The 24,980-nt window shown below is 43.8% G+C and overlaps 1 protein-coding gene across 5 annotated transcripts in view; it reads right to left on the bottom strand.

The window, feature by feature from the left end:
- CLCN3 (chloride voltage-gated channel 3) overlaps window positions 1-24,980 on the bottom strand; it is an 83,454-nt gene that overhangs the window by 26,325 nt on the left and 32,149 nt on the right. For all 5 annotated transcript variants that reach the window (XM_014574866.3, XM_075931136.1, XM_075931137.1 and 2 more), the window contains exons 3-7: window positions 8,586-8,743; window positions 5,843-5,942; window positions 4,841-5,028; window positions 3,842-3,964; window positions 1,030-1,236 (exon numbers count right to left, since the gene is read on the bottom strand). In XM_014574866.3, coding sequence (XP_014430352.1) covers window positions 1,030-1,236; window positions 3,842-3,964; window positions 4,841-5,028; window positions 5,843-5,942; window positions 8,586-8,743 — 776 coding nt within the window. The remainder of the gene's footprint in view (window positions 1-1,029; window positions 1,237-3,841; window positions 3,965-4,840; window positions 5,029-5,842; window positions 5,943-8,585; window positions 8,744-24,980) is intronic.

Here is a 24,980-nt window from a genome sequence, read left to right as displayed (position 1 = left end):
ATTCTCTGAAAAACTGATGCCGCACACTTCACTTTTTATGAGATCTCCCTCACTGTGTCCCCTAAAACTCAAGTCAATCAATGCAGCCTGCTATCCCTCCACATCTCTGCTCCCTTACTCCAAAACCCAATTCAGCTTCTCTTTTTCCGATTCTTGTACCTTACCAGGTCTGCTTTAAAGGTCCTCTAATACCTACAATATAATTAGACAAAACAGACAAACAGCGGGAAACTTATACCATTTTTACAGATTAATTGTGCCAGAAAGATTAAATGACTTGCCCAGAGGCTCTGTAACTATGAGCTGGAAACTGAAGCCAAATTTCCTGAGTTTCAGACCTGTGCCTATTTCACAAGACTAATCAAGTCCAGTAGTATGGGAGCTAAACATACAGAACTACAGCATAGGTGGGCAGATTTTAGAGATTCTTTTCTGTTAAAATATGGGAGATACTATTACAAAAGAGGATTATACTGGGAAAAATCGGGATATCTGGGCTACCTTCTGACACCAAACTTGCTTCTGTTAATATGGCATTAGCTGCAATGCAAACTTGTAGTTTCTGTCATTTGTTCCATGCGCCAACAGGAACTGAAAGGGCTGCACAGACTGTGGTCACCAGCACAAAGGAGACTCGTGTCTTGAGTAACCTCATCAACTGCCTTAGCATTTTGTTAGCGAATTCAGAGGTAAATCCATTGTGCTCATTGTCCTAAAGAACAGTCGTTATAATGTTGGGCCTAGACGATGGCTTGTAAAGCAATACTAAACATGGACAACAAAGAAGGGAAGGATTTTTCAGGGCTCTGACAAGGATGTAAATAGCTTTTGCTGAGGGGTGATGATCCCTGACCAGAGAATAAAATGATTAATAATCCAAATATAAACAGCAGCTAAAAGAACACAAGACATATTTTACATTTTGTTTTAATCAATGAATTTTCATGCTTTACCAATCTTTGATTATGGGATTTATTATAAAACTATAATTATTTTAAGCAATAGGTAAAGGTTTTAAGAGGAACTTACCTCTCTTTTTTTTGCTTCATTTGTACTGTATTTTGGAAAGAGGTAGGAAAAAATATTCCCACAGCAACAGGCAACATGTACCAGAGGACCTTCCTTTCCTAAACTCAGACCTGATGCTACAGCCAAGACTAAAGTGATGGTTTTTATCAGCAAGGTCCATTTGCCCAAGTAACCTCGGATGATAAAGCCACTCAAAATAGTTTTAATCTAGAAGGAAAAATATTCCGTTAGATTTCATTTTTCTTAGACCACATGCTACTTTTAAGTTTAAAAGCTACTGTCTGTACTTTAACAATCATAACTTAAAAATTACTTGATTTAAAAAAAAAAAAAGACTTTTACACCTGCAGAACTTTAAAACATTTTAAACTTTTGAATGCTGTTTGCCAGAAGCATACTACCATTCACATTATAAAGCATACAGTTATACGATAGTCTAAGGCCGTGGTCCCCAACACGGTGCCCGCGGGGGCATTTGTCTGCGCCCGCCAAGTGCTCAGGGCTGGCCTGGCCCCGGGCACGTGGCGCATGTGCGGAGCCGGAGCCGGCCCCGGGCATGTGGCGCACAGTGAGCGCCGGCCCCGGGGGCGCTGCGGATTGACCCCCCCGCGGCGCATGGGGGGGGGGGAAAGAGAGCGCCAGTGTCGGGCGCATGACGCTGGGGGGGGGGGGGGAGAGCGCCGGCCCCGGGCGCGCGGCGCTTGGGGGAGGGAGGGGGGGGAAGAGAGCGCCAGCGCCGGCCCCGGGAATGCGGCTATGGGGGGCCCCCGCCCCCCGGCGGGCGAACCCCCTGGCGCCCGGCAACCCCAAATGGTTGGGGACCACTGGTCTAAGGAGCTATATCTATACATGACTAAGCAAAATATGGCAGCTCAACTCATTATCATGAACAGAAAACATACCAGCAGCTAATTATAAGACTGCATTAATTAAAAGAGTTTCATAATGTAACCTGACAAATGCAGATCAATAAAATTCCTGCAGCAGAAACAAACACACTGTGGAAATTATACTCAAGGATATCTGATTATTATTTACAGATGTTTTAATTACAATAATATACTGTTTTTACAATACCACTCTTCCTTCTCTCCCTCCTGTTTTATAATAACTGCACACAATATCTAAGAGCAATGGCTTAATATACAGATCATGAAAAACAGTTGTTTTCACTATAAAAGAGTTTATATTTTTCTATTTCTTTCCCTAAAAACTGCTTTATCATCATACCAAAAAAAAAAATCTATGCCGTCTACAGTAATACTATCACAGTGAAGAAAAACACATATGTGACTGAGGACTGCAAAAAAATTTCGCAAGTTGTATACATAAATGTTTAGAGAATAAATTTAGAGGCTTTTGGACCTCAGAACGCTACCTACTTGAGGAAGTACAGAACACGTAGAAACAAACAAGTACAAAATCTCCTAGAATGACTAGAAGAATCATGGGTAACTGAATTTTTAACTGATGAAATTCTGAAGTGAGAAGGGCAAAGACTGTTATAAAAAGAACAAAATTTCACTATTTTTGATCCAACACTAATCTTATGAAATGACTGTATGTCACTTTATGTTACTAAAGATTATGACCATGCAACAAAAGATGAACTACTGCATCAAAGGACCTCTGCTGTGACAATTAATATTCTATCATTGCTAAACTGACAAATGGGGGGATCACTCTTTGGAGGTTGTCAAAAGAAACCAAAGGTTTCCTGTAAAACTAGGCCAAGTAGAACTTGATGAAAAAACCTGAGAACTAAGGCAACATTCTGGAACCTTTTAATATTTATTTCAGTACACGTTGGACCTCCCTGGTCTGGTTCCCTTGGGACCTGACCGGTCCTGGACAAGGGAGTTTTCCAGACCAGAGAAGGTTTGGGGGCAGGAGTTGCCAGCCACTCTACTGGGCTCCTCTCCCCACCTACCTGCCACTGCTGCCCCAGCTACCTGCCTGAAGCAGCCCTGAAGGCGCCACATCCCCATGAGCTCTGGCTACACTGGCAACTCTGGAGGTGGCCCTTCAGGTGCTCGCAGCCCCACCAGCTATGCACTCTGCCCCCTTCCCGCCCCTGTGGGTTCCGACAGCCACACCAGGTTCCCGGCCCCGCTGGCTGTGCACTCTGCCCCTCACCTCCTGCCGGCTCCTCTCAGCTGCTGGCAACCTCTGTGCTGGAGATCTCTAGTCCAGCAATATCCATGGTCCTTATGGATCATAGATATTGCCGGAACAGAGAATCCTGGACCACAGAAGTTCAACCTTCAGTGTGTAATAGTGTCAATATTATTTCAATTTTAATTTTTATATTAACATAATCAGGGGTCGACAAATTAGGGAAAACCCTACTCGCCAGACAAAAAGGGGACTCGCCACCCTCCCCCACAAAAAAGTGTTGGGGATCTGCTCTTTAAAATCAGTGGGACCAGGTCACGCCAGCGTCCTGGCATCTCGCCCTGCCTCTTTGCGTCGGAGCTGCATGCAGGCAGCCCCGTGGCAAGAATCACCGCACTTCCCCTTTCCCAGTGGCACTCTGCTGCTCCGCTGGCCGGCGGATTGGATGGGGCCACGCTGCCCGTAGTGCGGGCTTCCGCCAGCCCATCACAATGGCCCACCGGGACAGTCTGCCCCTGCACTCGCCAGCTGGTAAAATCTACTCACTGCAGGCGAGTGTATTTGTCGAGCCCCGAACATAATGCATCACAGATACAGTTTTCATCCCAAGCTTCCCCTTTTCCCAGGGTGATAAGGCAACAAGACCTTTGATACTAGCCTTAAACTTTCATTATGATACAAAGTTTTCAGAGCCTACCTCTGGAATCCCAGAGCCACAGGCATAGGGAGCAAATATCTTCACCAAAGAAACTGCTAGAAAGGCAAAGCTCAAGGCCCAGAAAATGTACATGATGTAGTTCATAATGTATGAACCTGGACCCTAAAAGCAAACAAATAAAAACACAATATAATTGGATAAATGTATAAACTAAATGCATTAGACATTTCTCAACAAAAGTAATCTGAAAATACTCTTCCTGCAAAAGCTCAGATATATATTCTCACACTAACATAAGCTAACTGTTACTAGGGCAAGCAAATAGTAGTTTTGTCTGAAAAACCCTGAAGTCATTACATTAAACTGACATTTGTATTGTGCTTACCACTGCAGTATCTAAACAGCTCGTAAGTATTAATTAATCATCCTAACTCCCCTGTCAGTTGAGTAAGTATTATTCTAATTGTATAAATAAGGAAAATGAGGTAGAGGGAGTTTGAGATCTTGATCCTCTAAGCTGCTCTGCACAGGAAGACCCCTACACTCATGTGCACCCCACTGAAGAATACTTGCATAGAGCAGTTTGCAGGATCAGGGCACGTGACCTTGTTTAGAGTCAACAGATTTTTCAGGTATAGCTAGATCAGCAAACAATCACCCAGTGTAGCTAGTTATACTGTCATAGAAGTGCTTTGCTAGTATAGTTTATTCTGGTCGGGTGAACTGTTTTACTATGTACTGGCAAGGGTGCTTTTATACCAGTATAAATGCATTGGGGCTTTTGTCAGCACCATGCTGGGGGAAGGAAAGGGCTGGGGAAACAAAGCTCTACCCAACACACCTATGTCAACAAGACTGCTATGTACATCTGGCTTAAATGATTTTCCCAGGTTTACACAGAAAGAAAGTGTTTGATAAAGATAATAAAAAAACCTGGATCTTCAGAGTCTCAATTTAGTTCCTGACCTTAAGACCATCCTTCTTCTCCATCTATTAATTCTCACCAAAACAATGCCTTCACCAAAAGGGTATACTTACTTCTGCTTGACCAATTATTAGTTCTGCCCATGTTTTCCACTGTGGACATTTGTCTCTCTCTTCAAACGTGGTTTCATTTGATCCCCAACAACACTGTTCATGGTTAAACCACAAAGCACTAAGGCAAATGCCTTCCTTTAAGTCAGTCATCCAATCAGCAGCAATGTCTATCAACCCCGCCAATGCCCCTGTTGTACAAACAGTTACGTATCAGTTTCTGGACATTTTAAAAATTCAAGAAAATCAGTGTCATCCATCGACAGATCCTCAAAGAGCAGACAAATCTAAAGTGACAACATGAGGAAAAATGGAAATATCGAAAATGTGCTGTAAAATACTGTTAGTTGAGTTTGTACATAGATCCAGTTTACAATGAGGATAAACTAATTTCGATCTTTTCCTCCAGTATCAGATGAACTACAAATTCTCAGATTAAACAAATATTTGTGATGACTTAAGGCACAGAAAAATTTAATAGTCCAAAAAAACTGAAGTTGCAAAGAAACAGATGGACATAATAGTCATATTTTTTTGATCAAATAAATATTTTATCTTATGAACCAAAGTATTCATGTAGCTCAACTTAATCGTAACAGCAACCACAATGATAATGTAGTTCATTCTTGTCTTACCAAAATATTATTAACACACAAATGATGCACCAAATAAATCAAAGCATTTAAAATACACTGCTTGAAATAATCAATAAGAAAAAAACATAGACTGATCCTGAGCACCCAGAACTTCCACTGGAGTTAATGAGAGATATAGATGGTCAGAACCTCTCAATCTCAAGTTTTTCAAGACAGGAATAAGTGCAAGCTGAAAACTCCAGTCAAAACAAGCTCTTGAAACACAAGCATTATCTAGTTTTAGGAAACGGCTTAAAAGAAAGAGTTTAAAAAAATTACAAGAGAAGGATGGCTTCTCACGTTAACAGTTTAGTTAGAAGTTGCAGATGACTAGAAAAGATTGGCTAAGTTAGAAAATTATATTCTTTACCTGACGCCAAACCAGTTAGTGTGACTACTAGCCATCCTGACCATGCATCATACAGACTTTTTGTCATCTCCCAAGCGGATTCTTTCTTCTTGCTGTTAATCTGCAAATAGAAATCACCCTATCTATATCATTTTCTTCCCCTGTTCTTGTGTGATTTTCAGATTGCAAAAGGAGTAAGAAGATTGTGTAATAAAAAGGAAATACAATTGTAAAAGCACAAAAATGTAAAAGCCCTAAATTATTTTATTATATTTTTAAACAGATTTCAAATTAACAATATTTATTTTAAATCAACAGAATAAATTTTGGCACTCTCATAAGCATAACAGCCATTCAAAGCGTTCTTTACATGTCTTTGTCAGTCTTCACCACCCTTCTAAACACTGTGTTTACAAAGGCTTATACAATTTATGATAGTTACATACATTTCACAGTTGTTCAGTGACTATCAACTCAGTATTCAGTGCTCTAGCTTGTCAAGTTCCTACCACTGAATCTAAATAAATAACTTTTAGTTATCCGTGATATTTGTTTCAGTCCTCTAGACTACTCTAAGCAGGTCTGGCATTCCAGGACATCTTCGGTAAACAGATAGAGCTGCATTAACTATGACTTATTTACAACTAAGCTGTAGAACAATTATTTAAAAATAAAAAATGCTCCTCAGAAACAGATAATCTCATGCAACCCACACAATCAGATTGCACATGTTCTTAAAGCAATTGCACACAGACCTGTTTATCTTAGCAAGGCAATAGATACTAGCTATGATGTGGGGAGGTGGATAAGTGACATAGCAGGATTTTCAAATACAGATCAATCTAAATAGCTACTACAGTAAAACTCCATTAGTCCGGCATCCAATGCTCCGGGACTCCTGATGGTCCAGCACCATCAGGAACCCGGAAGTGCTGGGGCAGCCGGACAGGGCTCCCCCATTCAGCTGCTGCTGAAACTGACCAGCAGCTGATTCGGGGAAGCCGGGAGCAGAGCAGCTGGGGTGCTGCCGGGTTGGTCCCGCAGCGCCAAAGGACGGCGCTGCGGGACCAACCCGGCAGCACCCCAGCTGCTTTGCCCCAGGCGTCGGGATTCAGCTGCTGCTGAAACTGACCAGCAGCGTCAGTTTCATCAGCAGGCTGAATCCGGACACCTGGGGCAGAGCAGCTGGGGTGCTGCGGGGTTGGTCAAGTAGCGCCGCCCCTCGGCGCTGCGGGACCAACCCGGCAGGACCCCAGCTGCTCTGCCCCGGGCTTCCTGGAATCAGCCGCTGATCTGTTTCAGCAGCGGCTGACTCGGGGACCCCTGGGGCAGAGCAGCTGGGGTCCTGCCGGGTTGGTCCCGCAGCACCGTCCTTTGGTGCTGCGGGACCAACCCGGCAGTACCCCAAGCTGCTCTGTCCCAGGCGTCCCCAAGAGCAGCTGGAGTGCTGCTGGGTTGGTGCCGTAGCATCGCCCCTCAGCGCTGCGGGACCAACTTGGCAGCACCCCAGCTGCTCTATTGCAGGCATCCCCAATTCAGCTGCTGCTGAAACTGACCAGCAGCGGCTGAATCAGGGATGCCTGGGGAAGAGCCGGACTATCGTAAGGGGGGGCTATGAGGGGTCTGGGGTGGCATCCCCTCCCACCCCACTCCAGACCCCTCATAGCCCCCCCTTCTGATAGTCCGGCATATCTGATAATCCGGCACCCCCTGGGTCCTAAAGGTGCCGGATTATCGGAAGTTTACTGTATCTTGTTTGCAGCAATAAATACGTGGTGCGTCAGAGGAAGGACTAACATACTGTTCCGTGCTGAACACTAAAGGAATTTCTTCCTGACTTCTGCAGGCAGGCAGTTTAGGAGACTAAAGTTTGAGAGTTAGTTACACTTAGTTTTTAAAACTGATCTAAGCAAACAGTTTAAAAACTGTTTCACATCTGCAAAGTGCTTCATTTTACAGGTACATTAATGAGGGTCTCCTAAAAGCATGGCCATGATCTTTAAAACACTTAGTTTTGTCCTATTTAGAATAAAATTATACTTCAGATAAAAGGCAATATCTAATATGTCATTGAGTAATGGGCACTGAGATCCTAATTCATTAAAGCATCTGGGTCCAACAAAAAACTTAAGTAGGTGCTTATGATTCAGAAGCTTTTTTTTAAAAAAAAAAAAAAAAAAAAAGAAAGGAAGGTTTATAGCCTGGGGCAGATTTGGGAAAAGAAAATGAGAGGCCACACTTTCCATTAAAGCTATGGCTTGGTCAAGGCAATTTGTGTACTGATAATTATTTTGATTTAGTGTATGCTTTTTAAAAATCAAAGTAAGTATACCAATACAATCAAAGTAAGTATACCAATACTGTGGATGTAGCTATACCCGTATAGAAGCACCTTTTACAAATATAGTCTATTTCTCTGTGTGTATGGGAAGGAGTTGTACAGTACCACTATAAAAGTGTACACCGGTGCAAATGCATCCATTTGGAGAATAGAGCGGGAAGTGGTTGTTGTGGACGTGGCCTGTTTTCACTAATATAAATTACCATTTGACTTCTTAAGCTATAATGCTATTGCAGAAATATAGTATCTCATTGGCTGAAACACCAATCAAGCAATACACATTGACCTTGAAGCATGTGACTGAAGCCAATGGAACTACTCACATATTTAAAGCGATGCACATGGTTTAAAGTGTTGCTCGATCAGATCTTAATCTCAGTGCAAATTAAACAATTTTCAATTATTATTACTGATTTCAAGTACCCGTCTGTGCCTTTCTCTGTCTTTGCACTTCTCTCGCACCCAGTCAATGGTGTGGAAGTCATCATATGTTCCAACCCCAGGAATGGGTTCATCCAAGAGGTCCAGTAAGTGTGTCGAACTATTAATGCTTCCTCCATTTGTCATTGTATAATGAGTTCCTGTGGGAGAGAAAGGATGAAAAATTATAACATTCTGCAACTGAATTACTGTCTGAATAAACCTTTTTCCAAAAGTGCTCAGTTTAATAAAAAAAATGTATATACCATCTCTTTTTGGGGGTGTTACTGCTTGTAAGGGGTTATTTTTTATTTTTTTTCCAAGTCACCACCATCTTTCTAGACTTTTTTTTTTTTTCAAATTAGTAGCCTGTTCAAATGTATTTGTGTAAAAGACTCAGGAAGCAGAAAATAATCAATAATTCCAGTAAGTGTTCAACTAATTTATCATTGCAATTGATTTGTATTGATAAAGCACCCCAAGGCTCTTGTCCCAAATCGGGCCTAGAAACAGTGTGAACACATAGCATGAGACAGTTTGTGCCAAAAGCACTACACTTGGCCTTAGCCATCAGACCACAAAAGTTTCTTATTTTAAATATGCATGTAAGCAGGGGCTGAACTACTGCTTGCAATCAGCCAGCAGCCCCAGGGGTCGGTATGCTCACTCAGATTGTTTAGCCTTGCAAGATAAATAACTGTTGATATGTAAATACAGCTTATGCTGGGATGGGGAAGGAATCCGGGATGTGGTTATGTAAATCCAATTCAGTCAGGGCTGATGGAGGATCGGTTGTTAGAATGGAATGTGATGTACTGTAACTAATTTGGGCTGTTGTGGGGTGTGACCGTGCACCCCTCGGTCTGGTCCGGGGGCCGGCCAGCTTCTCTTTAAATGGGGTGATCTTGCCCCTCACGTTGGGGTTTTGGTTGTAGTTTCCTTCTCCTCGGGCGGGGGAAGGAAGGGGGGCCCGGGCCCGCCCTCACTCTTGGGCCCCAGCCCAGGGCCCTAAGGACTGAGACTGTGCCCCAGTCTCGATCCAGCTGACGGGGTCGTGCCCCTAAACGCGTCAGCCCACGGGCTGTTTCACCGCCCTGCCCTGGGCTACTTCCTTCCTCCCCCCCTCCTCAGGGCCATCGGTACTCATGGCGTCTGGGCGCCCCGGAAAGGCAATCACAGGAGCATCCACGTCTCGCTTCTCTCTGGCGAGTCCGTGCCGTCCGCGAGCCTCTCCCCCTCTCCGGCGGCCGGCAGAGTTTTAAAGTTCCCGCTGGGCCGGGGGTTTTACGTGCCCCGCCCCCATGCTGTCCGCCCCGGTGCGTCACGCCTCCCCGTCTAACCGGCGGGGCTGGGACGGGCTCAGCTGTTCCGCGGCGTTCCTCCAGCTGAGCCGTGGCATTACTCAGCTGAGCCGTGGCGCCACTCAGCTGAGCCGCGACTCGGGAGCAGCCGGCACACGGCCGGTACCCGTCCCGCAGCCTTTCTGAGAGGGCGCAGGTTCCCTGGTGCGGGGTCTCTGTACCCCGTCACATGGGGTCACAAATCATGCTACCCCTAAATGTGGGAACAGTAAAATATGACACCAGTATTTGCAAAAGAGATAGCATCATTGTGAAAGGTCTCAGATGAACAAGCCTCCCCCTTCCAGAGTTAAGTGAACTGGGGGGGAGAGGGGAGGAAGGGGCTTGAGCCAGCCTGCTTCATGCCTGCCAGGTGTGAGCTGTGAGACTGGTTCAATCTGCCTCTTTCTCCCTTGTTTTAAGGATAGACCTAAAGCAGACTCCATCAGGAGTCTTTTTGCTAGTCCAGTAGAAGCTGGAATCTTTTGCCAGCCTAGGTGGTGGTTAAAGAGCTGAAATCACTAAGAGCTGAAGTCACTGGTTTGGCCTGGAGCTAGACCCATTGCAGCCAGCAAGATTGCTGGCAGGAGCTGATAGGAGCGGCAGCAGGTGGAGCAGCTGGCGGGAACGACCGGTGGGCGGCTGGTAGGAGCGGCGTCAGGCGGTGCCAGCGGACCACAGGAGCAACACAAAGGTGGCATGGCCTCAGGCTCAATGAGTGGAGTCATCAGGGTGATGCGTCAGGGTCCGCACTGACTGGACATAGTTGTAAGTGGGGCGTTTGAAGTGGGGTACAGAGAAAGTTTGGGTAAATGAATGGAACCCTTACATTGTTGGACTAGTGAGCCTGAGGGGCAAAGGACATTGCTCAATCCATTTGAGCTGGGACGGTTACTCGTGGGGGGTTAGGAACTATGTTTTTGGTATTTTTCCAAGCTAATGCCGTGTAACTTCTCTCCCTCTTTCATTAAAAGTTTCTTTTCTACACTTAGACTCTGTGCTTGCCAGTGGGGAAGCATTGCCTCTCAGAGGCACACAGGGGTGTGTGACTTTTCCAGACTACTGGGTAGGGGCTCGAGCCGGTTCTGTGTGAAGATGGATGAAAAGGGACCCTTAGATATTGAACCCGGCCCTGGCTGCTGCTGGCAGAAGGGTTACATGCACATCATTATCTCAAGCATGTTAAAAAAAAAAAAAAAAAAAAAAAAAAGACAGCTGTTTCGAATACATGTTTTGTCTCAACAGTGAGTTTTAAAAGTAGTTTCCAACTGACTACATTTTAAGTTTACAATGTCCCTTTAAGATAACCATTATTTCTTGCCTACCTCGATTACAAATGTCTCATCACCAACAGTTATTGTAAAACAGGCACTAGTAATGATAAAAGTGATAAAAAACCAGAGGGCTGTTTTTAATGGAATTCCATGGATAGAGATGGCAATAGTCAAGATTCTAGAATGCTTACCACAAACTTGTGTCTCTTTAAAAATTTATCTTTCTTTTTTATTTTATTCTGAAAGACAGATGAGGCAGCAGTAACAGATAGAGCCACATCAACTTTAATGTCCCCCCCAGCAATTTGCTTCCATCTTGTCCTTATAGTAGTTTCTCTGCCTTTGTCATAATCAGCTCTTATTGGCCTTCCCACCACATCCTATGATACCCCCAACTCTCCACTTTGAACTGTTTTAGCTAGGGTTGCTATCTCCCCCAGACTGGACAGACCGAACGCCACTGCAACAAATGGTGTCCGGTTAAGAGAGCTGGCAACCCTAATTCCAGCTTTCAATTAGGGCAGTTTTGAAGCAGCATTTACTCTCCCTGCCCATTGGTAAAATGTTAATGAACTGAAAATACTAAAAAAATAAATTGAGGTCCAGATTAGATCCCACCTATAAGGAAGTAAGGTTGAGAAAGACATGATACACAATTGTAATACTTAATTTAGTTCTCAAATTATATTAGTACAGGCAAACCCCGAGTTACGCGGATCCGACTTACGTCGGATCCGCAGTTACAAACGGGGATTTTCTCGCCCTGGAGGACTGGAGCGGCGGGACACCTGGTCCCGCCTCCCGCCTCCTCCGGGGCGAGAAAAGCTGCTCCCCGTCTCCCTAGTCTGCTGGGGGAGCCAGCAGACCAGGGAGACGGGGAGCAAAGCGGCGGCAAAGCTGATCTGGAAGCGCCGCGGGTCCGGCCCCGGGTCCTCCGCCACTTTGCTCAGCGTCTCCCTGGTCTGCAGACCAAGGAGACGCTGAGCAAAGCCACGGAGGACCCGGGCCGGACCGCGGTGCTGATCTGGAAGTGCCGCGGGTCTGGCCCGGGTCCTCTGCCGCTTTGCTCCGCGTCTCCCTGGTCTGCTGCGGGGGAACGCAGCTAGTGCCCCCCCCCCGCAGACCAGGGAGACATGGAGCAAAGCCTGGGGCCTGTGGTAGAGCAGGTGGGGCGCTGCCGGTTGGTCCCGCAGCACCACTCCTTGGCGCTACTGGACCAACCCAGCAGCACCCGAGCTGCTCTGCCCGAGGCATCCCCAAGTCAGCCGCTGCTGAAACTGACCAGTGGCTGACTACAGGAAGCCCGAGGCAGAGTTGCTCTGCTCCGGGCTTCCTGGAATCAGCTGCTGATCAGTTTCAGCAGCAGCTGACTTGGGGACGCCTGGGGTTCTTAAGTTGAATCTGTATGTAAGTCGGAACTGGTGTCCAGATTCAACAGCTGTTGAAACTGATCAGTTTCAGCAGCGGCTGAATCTGGATGCCAGTTCCGACTTACATACAAATTCAACTTAAGAACAAACCTACAGTCCCTATCTTGTACGTAACCCGGGGACTGCCTGTAATGCAACAAATGATAAAATAAATTATGTAAATTATTATTTACACAAAATGAATCTTAAGGCAACGGGACACAATTTATAATTATTCAACAGCTATTAACATATTAATCTACTATAGTATTTCACTGAGAAAGTAAATTACCAAAACTGCTTAAAACACTGCATAAATTGTTGAGGGTCAAAGTTCACTCATCTTCCTGGATAATTTGACTGTATTTACAGAACAAATTCAAAATTTATCATGCAATTTAGTAGGAGCTTCTCCCCAAGTTACTCTCACAATTCCTTTTGTCTTCACCACAAATAAGGTGTATTTTTGATTCAAGATAGTGTATGGCACAGGCTTTAACTTGACCAGCTAACTTGGATAAAAAATGTTAAAATTATAGTGGAGACAAGCTACAGAATTCTAGTTAAACATACATTCTTTTAAAGTGAAGACCTGAAATCAGCTCAGTATACATGATAGGTCCTCTCTCACCTGATCTATACCCATCTGCAATAATGGCCAATCTGCAATCATGTGTCAGCAAAACTAATTTAGCATTTTTCTGACAGGTTAGTTTTCAAGGAAAGCCTGTAGCCTGTTAGATTTATCGTAAAAGCTATAAAAAAACTCAGAAGTTCTATACATTTAGCAAAACAATTCAACACGATTTACAGATTTGTTCAGCCTGTGAAGCAAATAAAAGCCGTTTAATAGTGTTGCCATCTAATAGGCTCACTTCTTTAACAGCTTTTCAATACATGGGATATCTTCATGATGCAGGAAGGTGGAATCTTATTTTGCATTTTTCTTCAAAGAAAGCTTCAATTTGAGGAATACAGCGATGAAGATTTTGGCCAACTTTAATTATTAACATTACCCCATAACTGGTCTGAACTGCTTATTTCTGCTGCTTTTTATACTAAGCAAGATGATTATGGGCAATTATTTACATTATACATGCTTCAATTATAAGAATAAAGGTTTAAGTAAAACATAAAGAGGAGATATTTTTATCTTCTTCAAAACTTGTCTAACCAAAAATCTACAAATATAGTACTGATCTAATGGGAAATTATTTTTTTTTACTGATTTATACACAGAGCACCTAACTACAAATAGTAATCTCAGCTTCTGGCTTGGCCTGTGAATTATGCTTTGCATATTTGCACAATCTTGATGTTGAGATATCAGATAGGATCCATTGTGCCAGTGTATTCTTTGGAAAGTCATTTCATCCTGTCTTTATTGACAGAGATTGCAGATGGAAACTAAGATCTAGTCTGCAATACAGTAGTCCTCTCCACCCTTCTTTACGGTTGTGAGACATCGGTGATATACAAAAGACACCTTATGTGCTGGGAGTGGTACCATCTTATTGCCTTATGAAGATTCTCCATATCAAGTAGGTAGACTTTCACACCAATGCCACTACTCTCTCTGCAGTTAACATCATCAGTGTTGAGGCAAAGATTATGAAATAACTTCACTGGGCAGGTCATTGTGAACAGATGGCTAATACTTGCCCCCTGAAGCAAATTCACTTTTCTTAATTTAGTCATGGTGAGAGGATTCATGGGGACGTGAGAAACACTGCAAGAACACCATGGAAGTCCATCTTAAGGAGGAGACAATAATCCCATGAACTGAGAAGAGCTGGCTAGCACTAGACTGCAATGGTTGGACAGAAGTGCTTTGCTGAAGGGGCTGAGAAATGACAGAAGAGGAAGGAAAGGGTAAAGTATCCCGGCCAGCACTTGTGTTCTCTTCAAGAAATCACCTGTCACATATTTGGAAAAACCAGTGAAGCACAAAACTGGACTCCTCAGCCATTTTAACTCTCATCAACAACTTTTTATCCCTGGTTAACGCCATCCTCCTATCAATGAATAGCTGCCAGCGGTTTGCAGTATGGAATTAAATGGGAAAATGGGCCTAAAGGGACATTGCATATTTATACTGTGGTAGTACCTTTCAGCAATCCACCATGTGGCTTTTGTAAAAGAAAAAGCAAGCCAGATCCATCAGAACACAGGTGCAGAAAGAAGTTCACACCTTGCCTAGCCAGGGCAACTCCATCTCCTTTTACCCCAGACCTAAAACTATGTAAGAAAACCCCACCTCTGAGGGCATTAGAACCTACGCGGAGTTGCTCCTCCCTATTGTCACACGACATTTGAGAAAGAAGCTGGTCAAAGATTAAGGACTTGTCTGTATTTGAAAGTTATTTTGGATATTGTTTTTTGGGGGGGATGAAAGGTCTTTTCCCTCCATAAGAGATTTTGCCCTCCAAATTATCTGGCATTTCATTTTGTATTAATTATTCCACATTAGAAACTGATTTACTCTACTATGGAATGAGTTACCCCACATAAATGTTTGTGTGAACACATCCCTATTTTGAACTAATTGTTTTGCTCCTGGCAGTCCTCCCCCTCCTATCCCACACTGCACTCCTGGGTAGCTGTGTGTGTTTACTCATGTGCCCTCACGCTCTAATTCTCTGGTGTATAGCCAGATGTACCCTGTTGCAATTTTAGCACATGGTGAGTTCATGAGCCCAAAGTCACAACCTAGAAGCCATGTCCCACATAGTGGTATGCACTTTCTTGGCCTTTGGAAAGAGGAGCAAGTGCAGTCCCATCAAAGAGCAATCACTACCAGAAAAAGTTACAAGAGGCTATCAGATCAAGGGCAGGAGAAAGGCATCCTGGGTACAGCACATTACCACAAATGAAAGACATTCTGGCAGTCATAAAAATGCCAAGCACAATAACAAGACCATGGCTCATATGCACCTACAAGGACGGGCTTCTCTCAAGGTAAGCCACCACTGAACCTTGGCATGTTCTGCACAGCACTGAACACACCCAAGTAGACCTCAAACAGCACTATGAATAGGTGGGGATTGCCACAGACAGCCAGGATCCATAGGCACCAGCTCTGTGGGTGCTCTGGGGCTGGAGCACCAAGGAAAAAAATTGGTGGGTGCTGAGCACACACCAACGGTCAAGCTCTCACTTCTGCCTCCCACCCCTCTCAACAGCTGGTGGCCCTGCTAACCAACTCTTCCCCATAGAGTTCAGGAAGCTCAGAGAATAGAGAAGGCACAGGATGGGGCGTGCTTGGGGGAGGACTCCGGGAAGAGGGAGGGCAGGGGCTTGGGGGAAGGGATGGGATGGGATGAGGCAGAGCAGAACAGAGCTGGGAAGAGGAGAGGCAGAGGCTTGGGGGAAGGGGTGGAGTGGGGGTCAAGCTCCTCCCTTGCACCGGCAACAGGGAAATCAGCACCTGTGCCAGGATCTCTTCAACTTGAAAAACTCAGAGGCATGCGCAGCACTGGAGACCAGGGAAAGCCCTGGACCCACACAGAAAACACGTCTGACAAAAAGGAAGAGATCCCCTCTCCAGAAAAGCATTGTGGGTTTTAAAGGGAGATTTAAATACTATTCTGGATACCATCACAGTGCCAGCATGTGAACTAGGAGCAAATTCGTTCCCCTCTCCCCCAGCTTGCTCAAAATATCATCCATGGCAAAGAATTTAAGCTCCAAAGTGTTAATTTCTCTGAAACAAATCCCCCCCAAAACACATGCCCTACTACAACCACCTTTTTGTGCTTCTTAATGCAGGTTAAAAAGAATGGAACACATCATGTGGCACATATGTTTACTATTGCAGCAGATACAGAATGAGAAAAAACAATAAGAAAACTATTTCAATTCATAATTTTATCAAAGCTGTGAGCTCTTATTTACCTCAACAATGTAAAGGTATCTTGGACAACAGCCATGTTTCAAATGACATTGATTAAAAATAATCACAAATATTTTATAATTCTATCTCAGCATTGTTAATCCTTTCACTTTAGAACAAGTATTTGCTGCAGGCCAGGGCAAGCCTATGAGGATGAAATTCCAAAGCTGGAGAAAAGGCAACATTTTCTCATTGTTGGCATGAAGGCTAGAGTTGGAACAGTAGCTACTATGCTATTTCTCTGCTCCTCTGGCACCTGATACATAAGGACAGGACCATTATCAGTGACTGAATGCCTGAGAAATCTTTTGGGAATGGGTAAATGGGCCCAGGAAGACATGTTTAGTGGCCTTATGGCTGCATTCCAAAAAAGAGAGAAGAATATAGAGGAGTGGAGGTATGGTTTCATTCACCATGATATCACGAGGAGAGAGATGATGCTCTCTCAGATTCTGGTGATGCCCAGGCAAAGAGCCCTGCTGGAGAAAATGGTGACACTAAGTTCACGGCCATCATCCTAACTTAGCCATGTCCTGCAGCCCCTTGAAAACACTGATACAATGCCTTCCCCAGCTATAAGGAACTGATCTTTCATCACTGCACATCCCACAACCAATAGTGGAAATTCCTTCAACTATACTGCTTGTCATACCACTTCCCAGGATGTGGAGAACTGTTTCAACTTCACCTACATGTGTGCGTTCATCACCACAAATGTGTGCACTCAGTACCTGCATGTCTTGTCAAAGTTCCACTGGTTTTAAATTTGCACTGAAAATCAGTAAAGTTCTTTATTATTTACACTTTAGTTGAAAAATGTAATAAAATCCTTGCACAAAGTGTAATTAAATTCTTATCCAAGGCACAATAAAAATCAACCTAGCTTAAAGTAGGAATGCAATGCATCTTTGACCTTGTGTCCCTGACCAACTGTAGCCTTTAGCAGAGGCAGCCTATTTGGCTATTCAGAAAGTCTCTCAAACTTGGCCTCTCATACATTTGAGAGACACTCACAAACACAGCAAGCTCCTATTACATGAGGCAGCTACTCCTCAGCAGCTCTCCAGCCTTGTCATGTGGTACCTCCACCTTCCCTTCACTCTTCAAATGTACACACCACTGTCATTCTGCAGCTACTTAACATGTTGTTAAACAGGCCATTTCTCCTATCCAAAGGTATGTCTACACTTGCAGCCTCCTGCAATGAGGTTTAACAGGTAGTTCGAAATAGGGCTTTATTTCGAACGCCTGTTTCACTGCCGCGTGTAGACGCGGGAAGTTATTCCGGGCTTGTAAATTTCAAAAAATGGCACCCAGCCGGGAAGATGCAAATCAAGCGAGGGATATTTAAATCCCAGGCTTGATTTGCAATTCCGAATGCCTACCTTTGCAGCCCTAATCTGAAATAGGCTGCAAGTGTAGGCATACCCCAAGTGTTTAAGTAAAAGGGCTTCACAGGTCAGGGAAGCAGAGGATAAGATAAATCTCCCAAAATTACAATAGAAATCATAGCACAATTAATATTCAGAGTGGTCCTGGGAGCAAAAGTTCTCTCTCTCATGGCAGAAAATGGTCCTGAGTTACTAAAAACACTGGCACCACAATCCTTTCCTGACCACTCTATATTAATATTAATTAACCTGACATAGTGTTAAGGCTGTTCTCCGTTCTGGTACTTTGAGTGCAGAAGGTGAAGGCCGACAAGAGACTTTAAAAAAATCCTGCCACTAGAGATTTCTGTTTAAAATAACTCCCCTAGGTCATAGACTCTTGGCCTTGGGTGTTACACTGTCACCACCCAAATGCAAAATTCCTTTTTGAACCCAGGAAGACACACTTCGGAACTTCTCTCTGTGGTGTAACCCCACCCTCTTATTCAGATCATGATCTAAAAAAGGTGATTTTTATTAACAAAACAAAGAAAAACATACTTGGTGAACAATATTTGGCTGCTAGGTGTTATAGAGCAACCGAAAAAAGAGATTAAAAACACAGAATTGCTTCCCTGGGATTCAGTTTGGATAATTACAGTGTAAAGGGGGTGGGATAAGTGCTCAGCATAGAGCAGGCCAACAAACCCAAAAATAAGGAAAATAACCTGATCGCATCTGACTAAACATTCTATGTTCAACTCAAATGTATGTGGTTCCAAGATTTAGTCCTTTCTAAGGCATAGATGTTTCTGGATATTCCATAACCTGTTCCCTAGCTCAATGTCTCCCAGCTTCCTTGGTCACTGCTTCTAATTTAAAAACTCATACTCTGTTTCCGTTGGCTCTTCTTGCTTCTCTAGCATTCCTGAAGACTCTCTAGGACCCACTGTCTATAATTTTAACCTTTACAGGGAATTTCGTTAACTGAATGGCTTGGGTGTCCAGAAAAAAGGTAGTACCCCTCCCATTCATGATATATGGTGATTAGATAGGCACCCTGGAGAAATACCCCTTTCTGTTGATGAATTCAGAGGCCTGGTATAGGGGGAAAAGATAGGCACATGGCTCCCATTAATGGCTTCAACACAGCATGGGAATTCCAACAATAGAAATCCCTTAATAAGCTCTTGTCCATCACCAAGCTTTATGATCAAGAGCAGCAGCACTTTCTTGATAGAAGTACAAACAGGAGTGAAAATCATTACAAATCTTACTCGTACAGGGGACCTTACTCTGGGCCCCCATAATGGATGGTGCCTTGGGTAGAAGGGGTGGAGCTAGAACCAGCTTACTCCAGCCAGTCCTTCAGCACTGCATGGTGCCTATTCCACTCAGCTCTGGTGGTGATTTAAAGGAGATAAAGCTCTAGCCACTGTCACAGTAGCAGCATCAGTGTCCAGGAACCCACTGGTTCTTTTTAAATCACTGGTCCCCTTGACAGCAACCCGTTTTGCCCCGTCCCCCACCCTCCCATCAGCAGTCCTGGTGACAGGGTCCAGTAGTGCTGGTGTGGTAGCACTTTAATGGTGCTGCCCCTCCCCCCAACCCCTCATAGGCAACCATGTTGGGGAGAAGACGGGGCCATGACTGGCAGGGTCACTAAGAGGGGGAGGGCAAAAGGAGTAGCAACATTAAAGCATGGCCAGAGCAGCCCTTTAATGTTTGCTGTGTACAGACTAAGGATGTTAAGGACTAGTAAACTGCTTGCTATTTAACATCCTTAGTACAGACTGGTACTGGCTGTCACTCCTTATTGTATGCCGCACCAACTCACTTTCACCTATGAGCACAAACCCCAATGACAACAGCCCTGACAACTGATCTACCAACACTAACACTGATAGCAATCAACCTTCGAGGCAGTGATTGACCCTATTGATGGATCTCTTGTGTAGCTTGTGAGCTCCGCACAGATTTCTAGGAGCAGCCTATTTTTAATCCTTTTTTTTTTTATTCCCATTACACTTTCTTAATGCCCATTGTCTCACTTTTCCCTCAATAGCTCTCTCAGGATAGCTTCATTCTCTCCTCCAGAAATCAACCCTCATTCTCCTTTGTCCTCTCACAACTCAGTACAATTTCAAAACTGCCATTGGGTGGTCTGGAAGGCAATGTCTAGATTATGAAAATAGGTTACTTTTTTTAAAATGTCAACTAATAAGTTTTAACATATGGAATAAGCCCTCAGTGGAGGAAACTGGTAGGTTCTTGCCCACATATCCCAGGGCCTGAAGACTTCAAGGGAACTGTTGTACAGTGTCTTAAGTGTGGGGAAAAGGAGGGCATGGTAGGCTCCTGCTCTCAAATTGCATGACATAAAATCCCACAAAAGGTAGCAATGCTCTCTGTTTAAATGGATTTACGAGTCTGAGTTGAGGAAAAAGAGATCTGCACACATTTCAGTAAATATTGTTTCAAGAAGAAGAAAGTATTTTATAAGATACTTGCCACTCCCAATCTTCACACAACAAACTTTGCAACACTTCTTCCTTGCTTGCTTCATTTTTTCTTGATTCAGATAACAATAGTGAGCAGAGGGTGGCTAACAGCTAGGACACATGCAGGACACCTTTATAATCATTGTAAACTATTTGTCTAGGTTTTTGTAACATTACCCATTAAAGTTATATCTGAGCAGCTACCCAAAAATGTCACATATGTGTATCACTTAAGGTACTGAAAGATACCCCTTATTGCCAAATGAGGTACAGTAAAGACTACAGACAAAACTTAAGGTTCGTCTATATGGGAAAGTTAGATCGACCCAGCAACATCACTTACAGATGTGAAAAACACATAGTCCCGGGAATCATAATGAACCCAGCTTTAAGCCCCTGTACACACAGTACTAGGTCGACCAAAGAATTCTTCCATTGACCTAGCTACTACTACCTCTTGAGAAGTTGGTTTTACCACAAAGCGGAAGAACCCACCATAGTAAGTGTCTATGTTTTAGTAATTTAGCTGCAGCTGTGCCACTTCAGCATTTCCAGCATGGACATGAACTTAGGCAAGTATGGCCTATGGAGTAAACAAGGTCCAGAGAATTTGATAATGAAGTCCAATGTCATCTCATTTTTAAAATTTATAGATGTCAATTGCAGAGCAAGGAAAAGACCCTAGGTACCATAAGCAAAAGTCCAGTTACTGGACAAACTGTCTCCTATAGTATAGATGTGCTTTAAAAAGTCTGCTCAGTTATCCCTATTTCCCAGAGACAATCTCCAATGGGAATACGCTGTCCTGCACAATGGCTAGATACTGCTATTCCAGCTGTTAGCACTGGTTGACCAACAATGCTGGCTCTCTCCTATTAAAAAAATAAAATATTCCAATTCCATGACTGGCTGGCCATTCAAAAATCAAGCTAAATAAGTCTACATTAGAGGCATGGATTAGCCCGCCCTAACATCAACATCAAAACCTTCTGTGAGCTAAAATCAGAAAGGAGAGGGGCTTTTCAGAAGCAGTGTACTACAGAAAGAAAGAAAGAAAGAAAGAAAGAAAGAAAGAAAGAAAGAAAGAAAGAAAGAAAGAAAGAAAGAAAGAAAGAAAGAAAGAAAGAAAGAAAGAAAGAAAGAAAGAAAGAAAGAAAGAAAGAAAGAAAGAAAGAAAGAAAGAAAGAAAGAAAGAAAGAAAGAAAGAAAGAAAGAAAGAAAGAAAGAAAGAAAGAAAGAAAGAAAGAAAGAAAGAAAGAAAGAAAGAAAGAAAGAAAGAAAGAAAGAAAGAAAGAAGCATTTAAATCAAAACCCTTGTGGTATGTATGAAGGTTGCCATTTAGTTGAGAAAGAATATCTAGTAAGTGGTCCTTTGGGACAAAGCGTGAAGAATAGGAAAGCCAGAAGTATGAATTTACGCAATGATGTGTGAAACACTTACACTAAAACAAAAAACTAGAATAAAAAAAAATCAAGGGCAATAAGACTAAAAAGATGGGTGAATGGCAACATGACTGGGCAAACCAAAAGTCTTTTGGAGTCTCACATCCTATCCGTAAGGCTGCAAATACACACACAAAGGCTATGCCCTTCATTTACCCCCAGCGAGTTTATTCAACTTACTTCTATTAAGTACCTGAAGGTCAATGTAAGGAGGTGAGGAAAGGTTAGTCACAGAAACCTAATTCACATGCAAAGCACAAACTTAAATCAGAATTTTTCATTGTTTGATATTCAGCTGAGGGAAAACAGTTGCTTGTAACAACTGATGAACAGTCTGACGAAGTGGGTCTTTGCCCACAAAAGCTTATGCTCCAATAAATCTGTTAGTCTATAAGGTGCCACAGGACTTCTCATTGTTAGTTTCTTATAATGGCACTGTGATGCACTAGAAAAGAGTTTTTTATTATTTTACTTTTCAACCAAGAGAGAAATGTTTATCTGAAGGGTAAATACACCATTAGGGAAGGAAATAATTTAATATTATTCTTCTAGTATTCTGCTCACACAGTGCTCAGCTCTTTACATACATATATGACAAGTCACTGTGCTGAGAAGTTTATGTTCTAAACAGACCATAAGCAATCATGGATTGGGGAAAACAAAGAAATAACAGAAGGCGTAAATAGTAGGGATGTGATAGTGCACAAAATTAAATGGTTAACTGATGAGCCGGGGCTCATTGGTTAACCTTCACAGATACACGCAAGCTGTTCCTCCCTGTTTTAGAGGCACCAATGGAGGGGAGGGAGGGAGGAGCTGGTGCTTACAGGGAGCTGGCTTTTAAGCAAGCACCCACGTATGTCAGCTCCTGTGGAACCTGTTGCCCTTTGGTCCTGCAACTATATCAGAGGCAGTAGTGGAGCCAGCTCCCCGCCCACTGCTGCCTCCGGCTACGCCTACACTGAAGCACTATTTCGGGATACCTCCAGTATCTGAAATAGCTATTCCGCATCTTTTGAGCATGCCCATGATTTTGAAATATAATAGGCTCGCTATTTCAACGTCCCTGTAAACCTCATTCCAAGAGGAGCATGGGATGTTTTGGAACAGTGATTTATTTCAAAATAAGTGCTGTGTAGACAGCACCACATTTCAAAATAAGCTATTTTAAAATCATTGTTGTTTAGATGCACACCAAGATACAGTGGTTGCACATTTACAAAAACATTCATGGTAAATAGTATGATAAACGTTTCACAGATTCATATATTCCAAGTCAGAAAGAATAATATAAAATTGTTCATAGAATTTCCTCATGTACTTGGATAAGGTACCTGCCTGCGGAGCCAGAGGTACAGGGCTCGAACTCTGCCCTGCCCCATCTCCTGGGGACAGCTACCACCAATTTGACGATGGATGGACCTGGCACCCTTGGAACAAAGGAAGGATAAGGGGGGCCCAGAATGTAGGGAGGTTGGGAGGCTCCACCAGTGGCGCAGTGGATAAGGTACCTGCCTGCAGAGCCAGAGGTCAAGAGTAATTCTTACAGCCTAGTTTTTAGAAAAAACATCACATTAATTTAAAAATTGTCTGAAATGGGGAATCCACCATGACTAAATTTCAAAGCATCACATACCAGATACATATTGCCAGTACATATTTATGAACTGTCTTGAAGGGTCAAAGGCAGGATTCAAGAGAGGAGATCTGCTAGTGAAGTTATGGCAGTCATGTCATTATGCTATACATCAGGGATGGGCAATAAGTTTTGACGGGGGACCACTTCAGAAATTTTTCAAGTAGTCCCAGACCATCCTTGAAGGGGCAGGGCCTCAGGCAGAAGGGGTGGAGCCAGGACACTTCCACTCTGATTGGTCTGGGGGTGGGGAAGCGCAGTCTTTGCATCCCCAGAGAGAACCGCCAGCTGTTCTGAACAGCTGGTGGTTCCCTCTAGGCACCAGTACCCCTGCCAATCAGGACTTAGGGGCGAGGGGAGCATGTGAAGTCTCTTCCCGCCCTGTCAGGAGCGCACGATGCTTCTAAGTGCCACACACTCCTTAAAGGGTAGGGGCAGGGCGGTAGGAGATTTTGTGCACTTCCTCCTGATCCCAGGCTAATCAAGACTTGGAGTAGGGGGAGAGTGCAAAGTTTCCTCCCGCCCTGCCAGGAGCATGCAGTGCTTCTGAGCACCACACACTCCTTGCAGGGCAGGGGCAGAGAGGGAGGAAATTTGGTGCGCTTCCCCCTGCCCCCAGACCTTGATTGGCCTCTCTGGGCCAGTTCAACTTGCTTGGAGTGCCGGATCCAGCCCTCAGAGGCCCTTTTGCTCACCCCTGCTATACATGCAGGCCAGATACATCTTCTGAATCTGGGAATCCCTATAATAAAAAACTGCCAAATGTAAAACATTACCTATGACATAGTCAATGCAGCTAGATAAACTATAATGAGATACTAAAAGAATTCTGGCAAATTGATTCTGTCAATCAGCAGAGTCAAATGTTATGAATTTATGGCATAAGATCCTTCCTCTCCCCCATTTTGTATCCAGACAAAAGAGGGGGCATGTCAGGACTGCGACCATAGTACACAATGTTTGGGTCCACTGAGTAGCCCAAGGAAACTGGCCATTCCAAAACTAAGCCAGGTAAGACCCCCATTTCCTCTTCAGTCACAGCTTCTCCAAGTGCAAATTAAATCTACCTTAGTCCCGCCCATCCTGACTATGAATTTGTAATCTCATCCACTGTAAGCCTAAACAACTCTTTTTATTATTCTTTTTCATAGATAAAATCACTCAGGGACAAATTCTAGCTTTTGATAGGTATATGCGCACATCTCTAACACACATGGATACAGAAGATAAAAATTTGGCCTTAAAATCTGTGGTAACTTCCAGCCCGCCCATCCCATCTCAAATATTACATGTGCCTATAATGAAGAAGCCCAGACAAGGGCAGGACCCACCAAACACAAGTAGATTTTATTTTGTCCTGGATGTTATATACAGGCAGTCCCCGACTTACGTGGATCCGACTTATGTCGGATCCGCACTTACGAACGGGGCTTTCTCGCCCCGGAGCTCACAGGCAGCAGTCAGCCACCTCGAGCTCCAGGGCGAGAAAAGCTGCTCCCGGTGCCCCTGGTCTGCTGGGGACCGTCTCCAGCA

The sequence above is a fragment of the Pelodiscus sinensis genome, chromosome 5 (genome assembly GCF_049634645.1).
Source record: "Pelodiscus sinensis isolate JC-2024 chromosome 5, ASM4963464v1, whole genome shotgun sequence".
NCBI classification, from domain to species: domain Eukaryota; kingdom Metazoa; phylum Chordata; order Testudines; family Trionychidae; genus Pelodiscus; species Pelodiscus sinensis.
The sequence above is the reverse complement of the archived record's forward strand: the minus strand, read 5'-3'. Positions and strand labels throughout refer to the sequence as shown.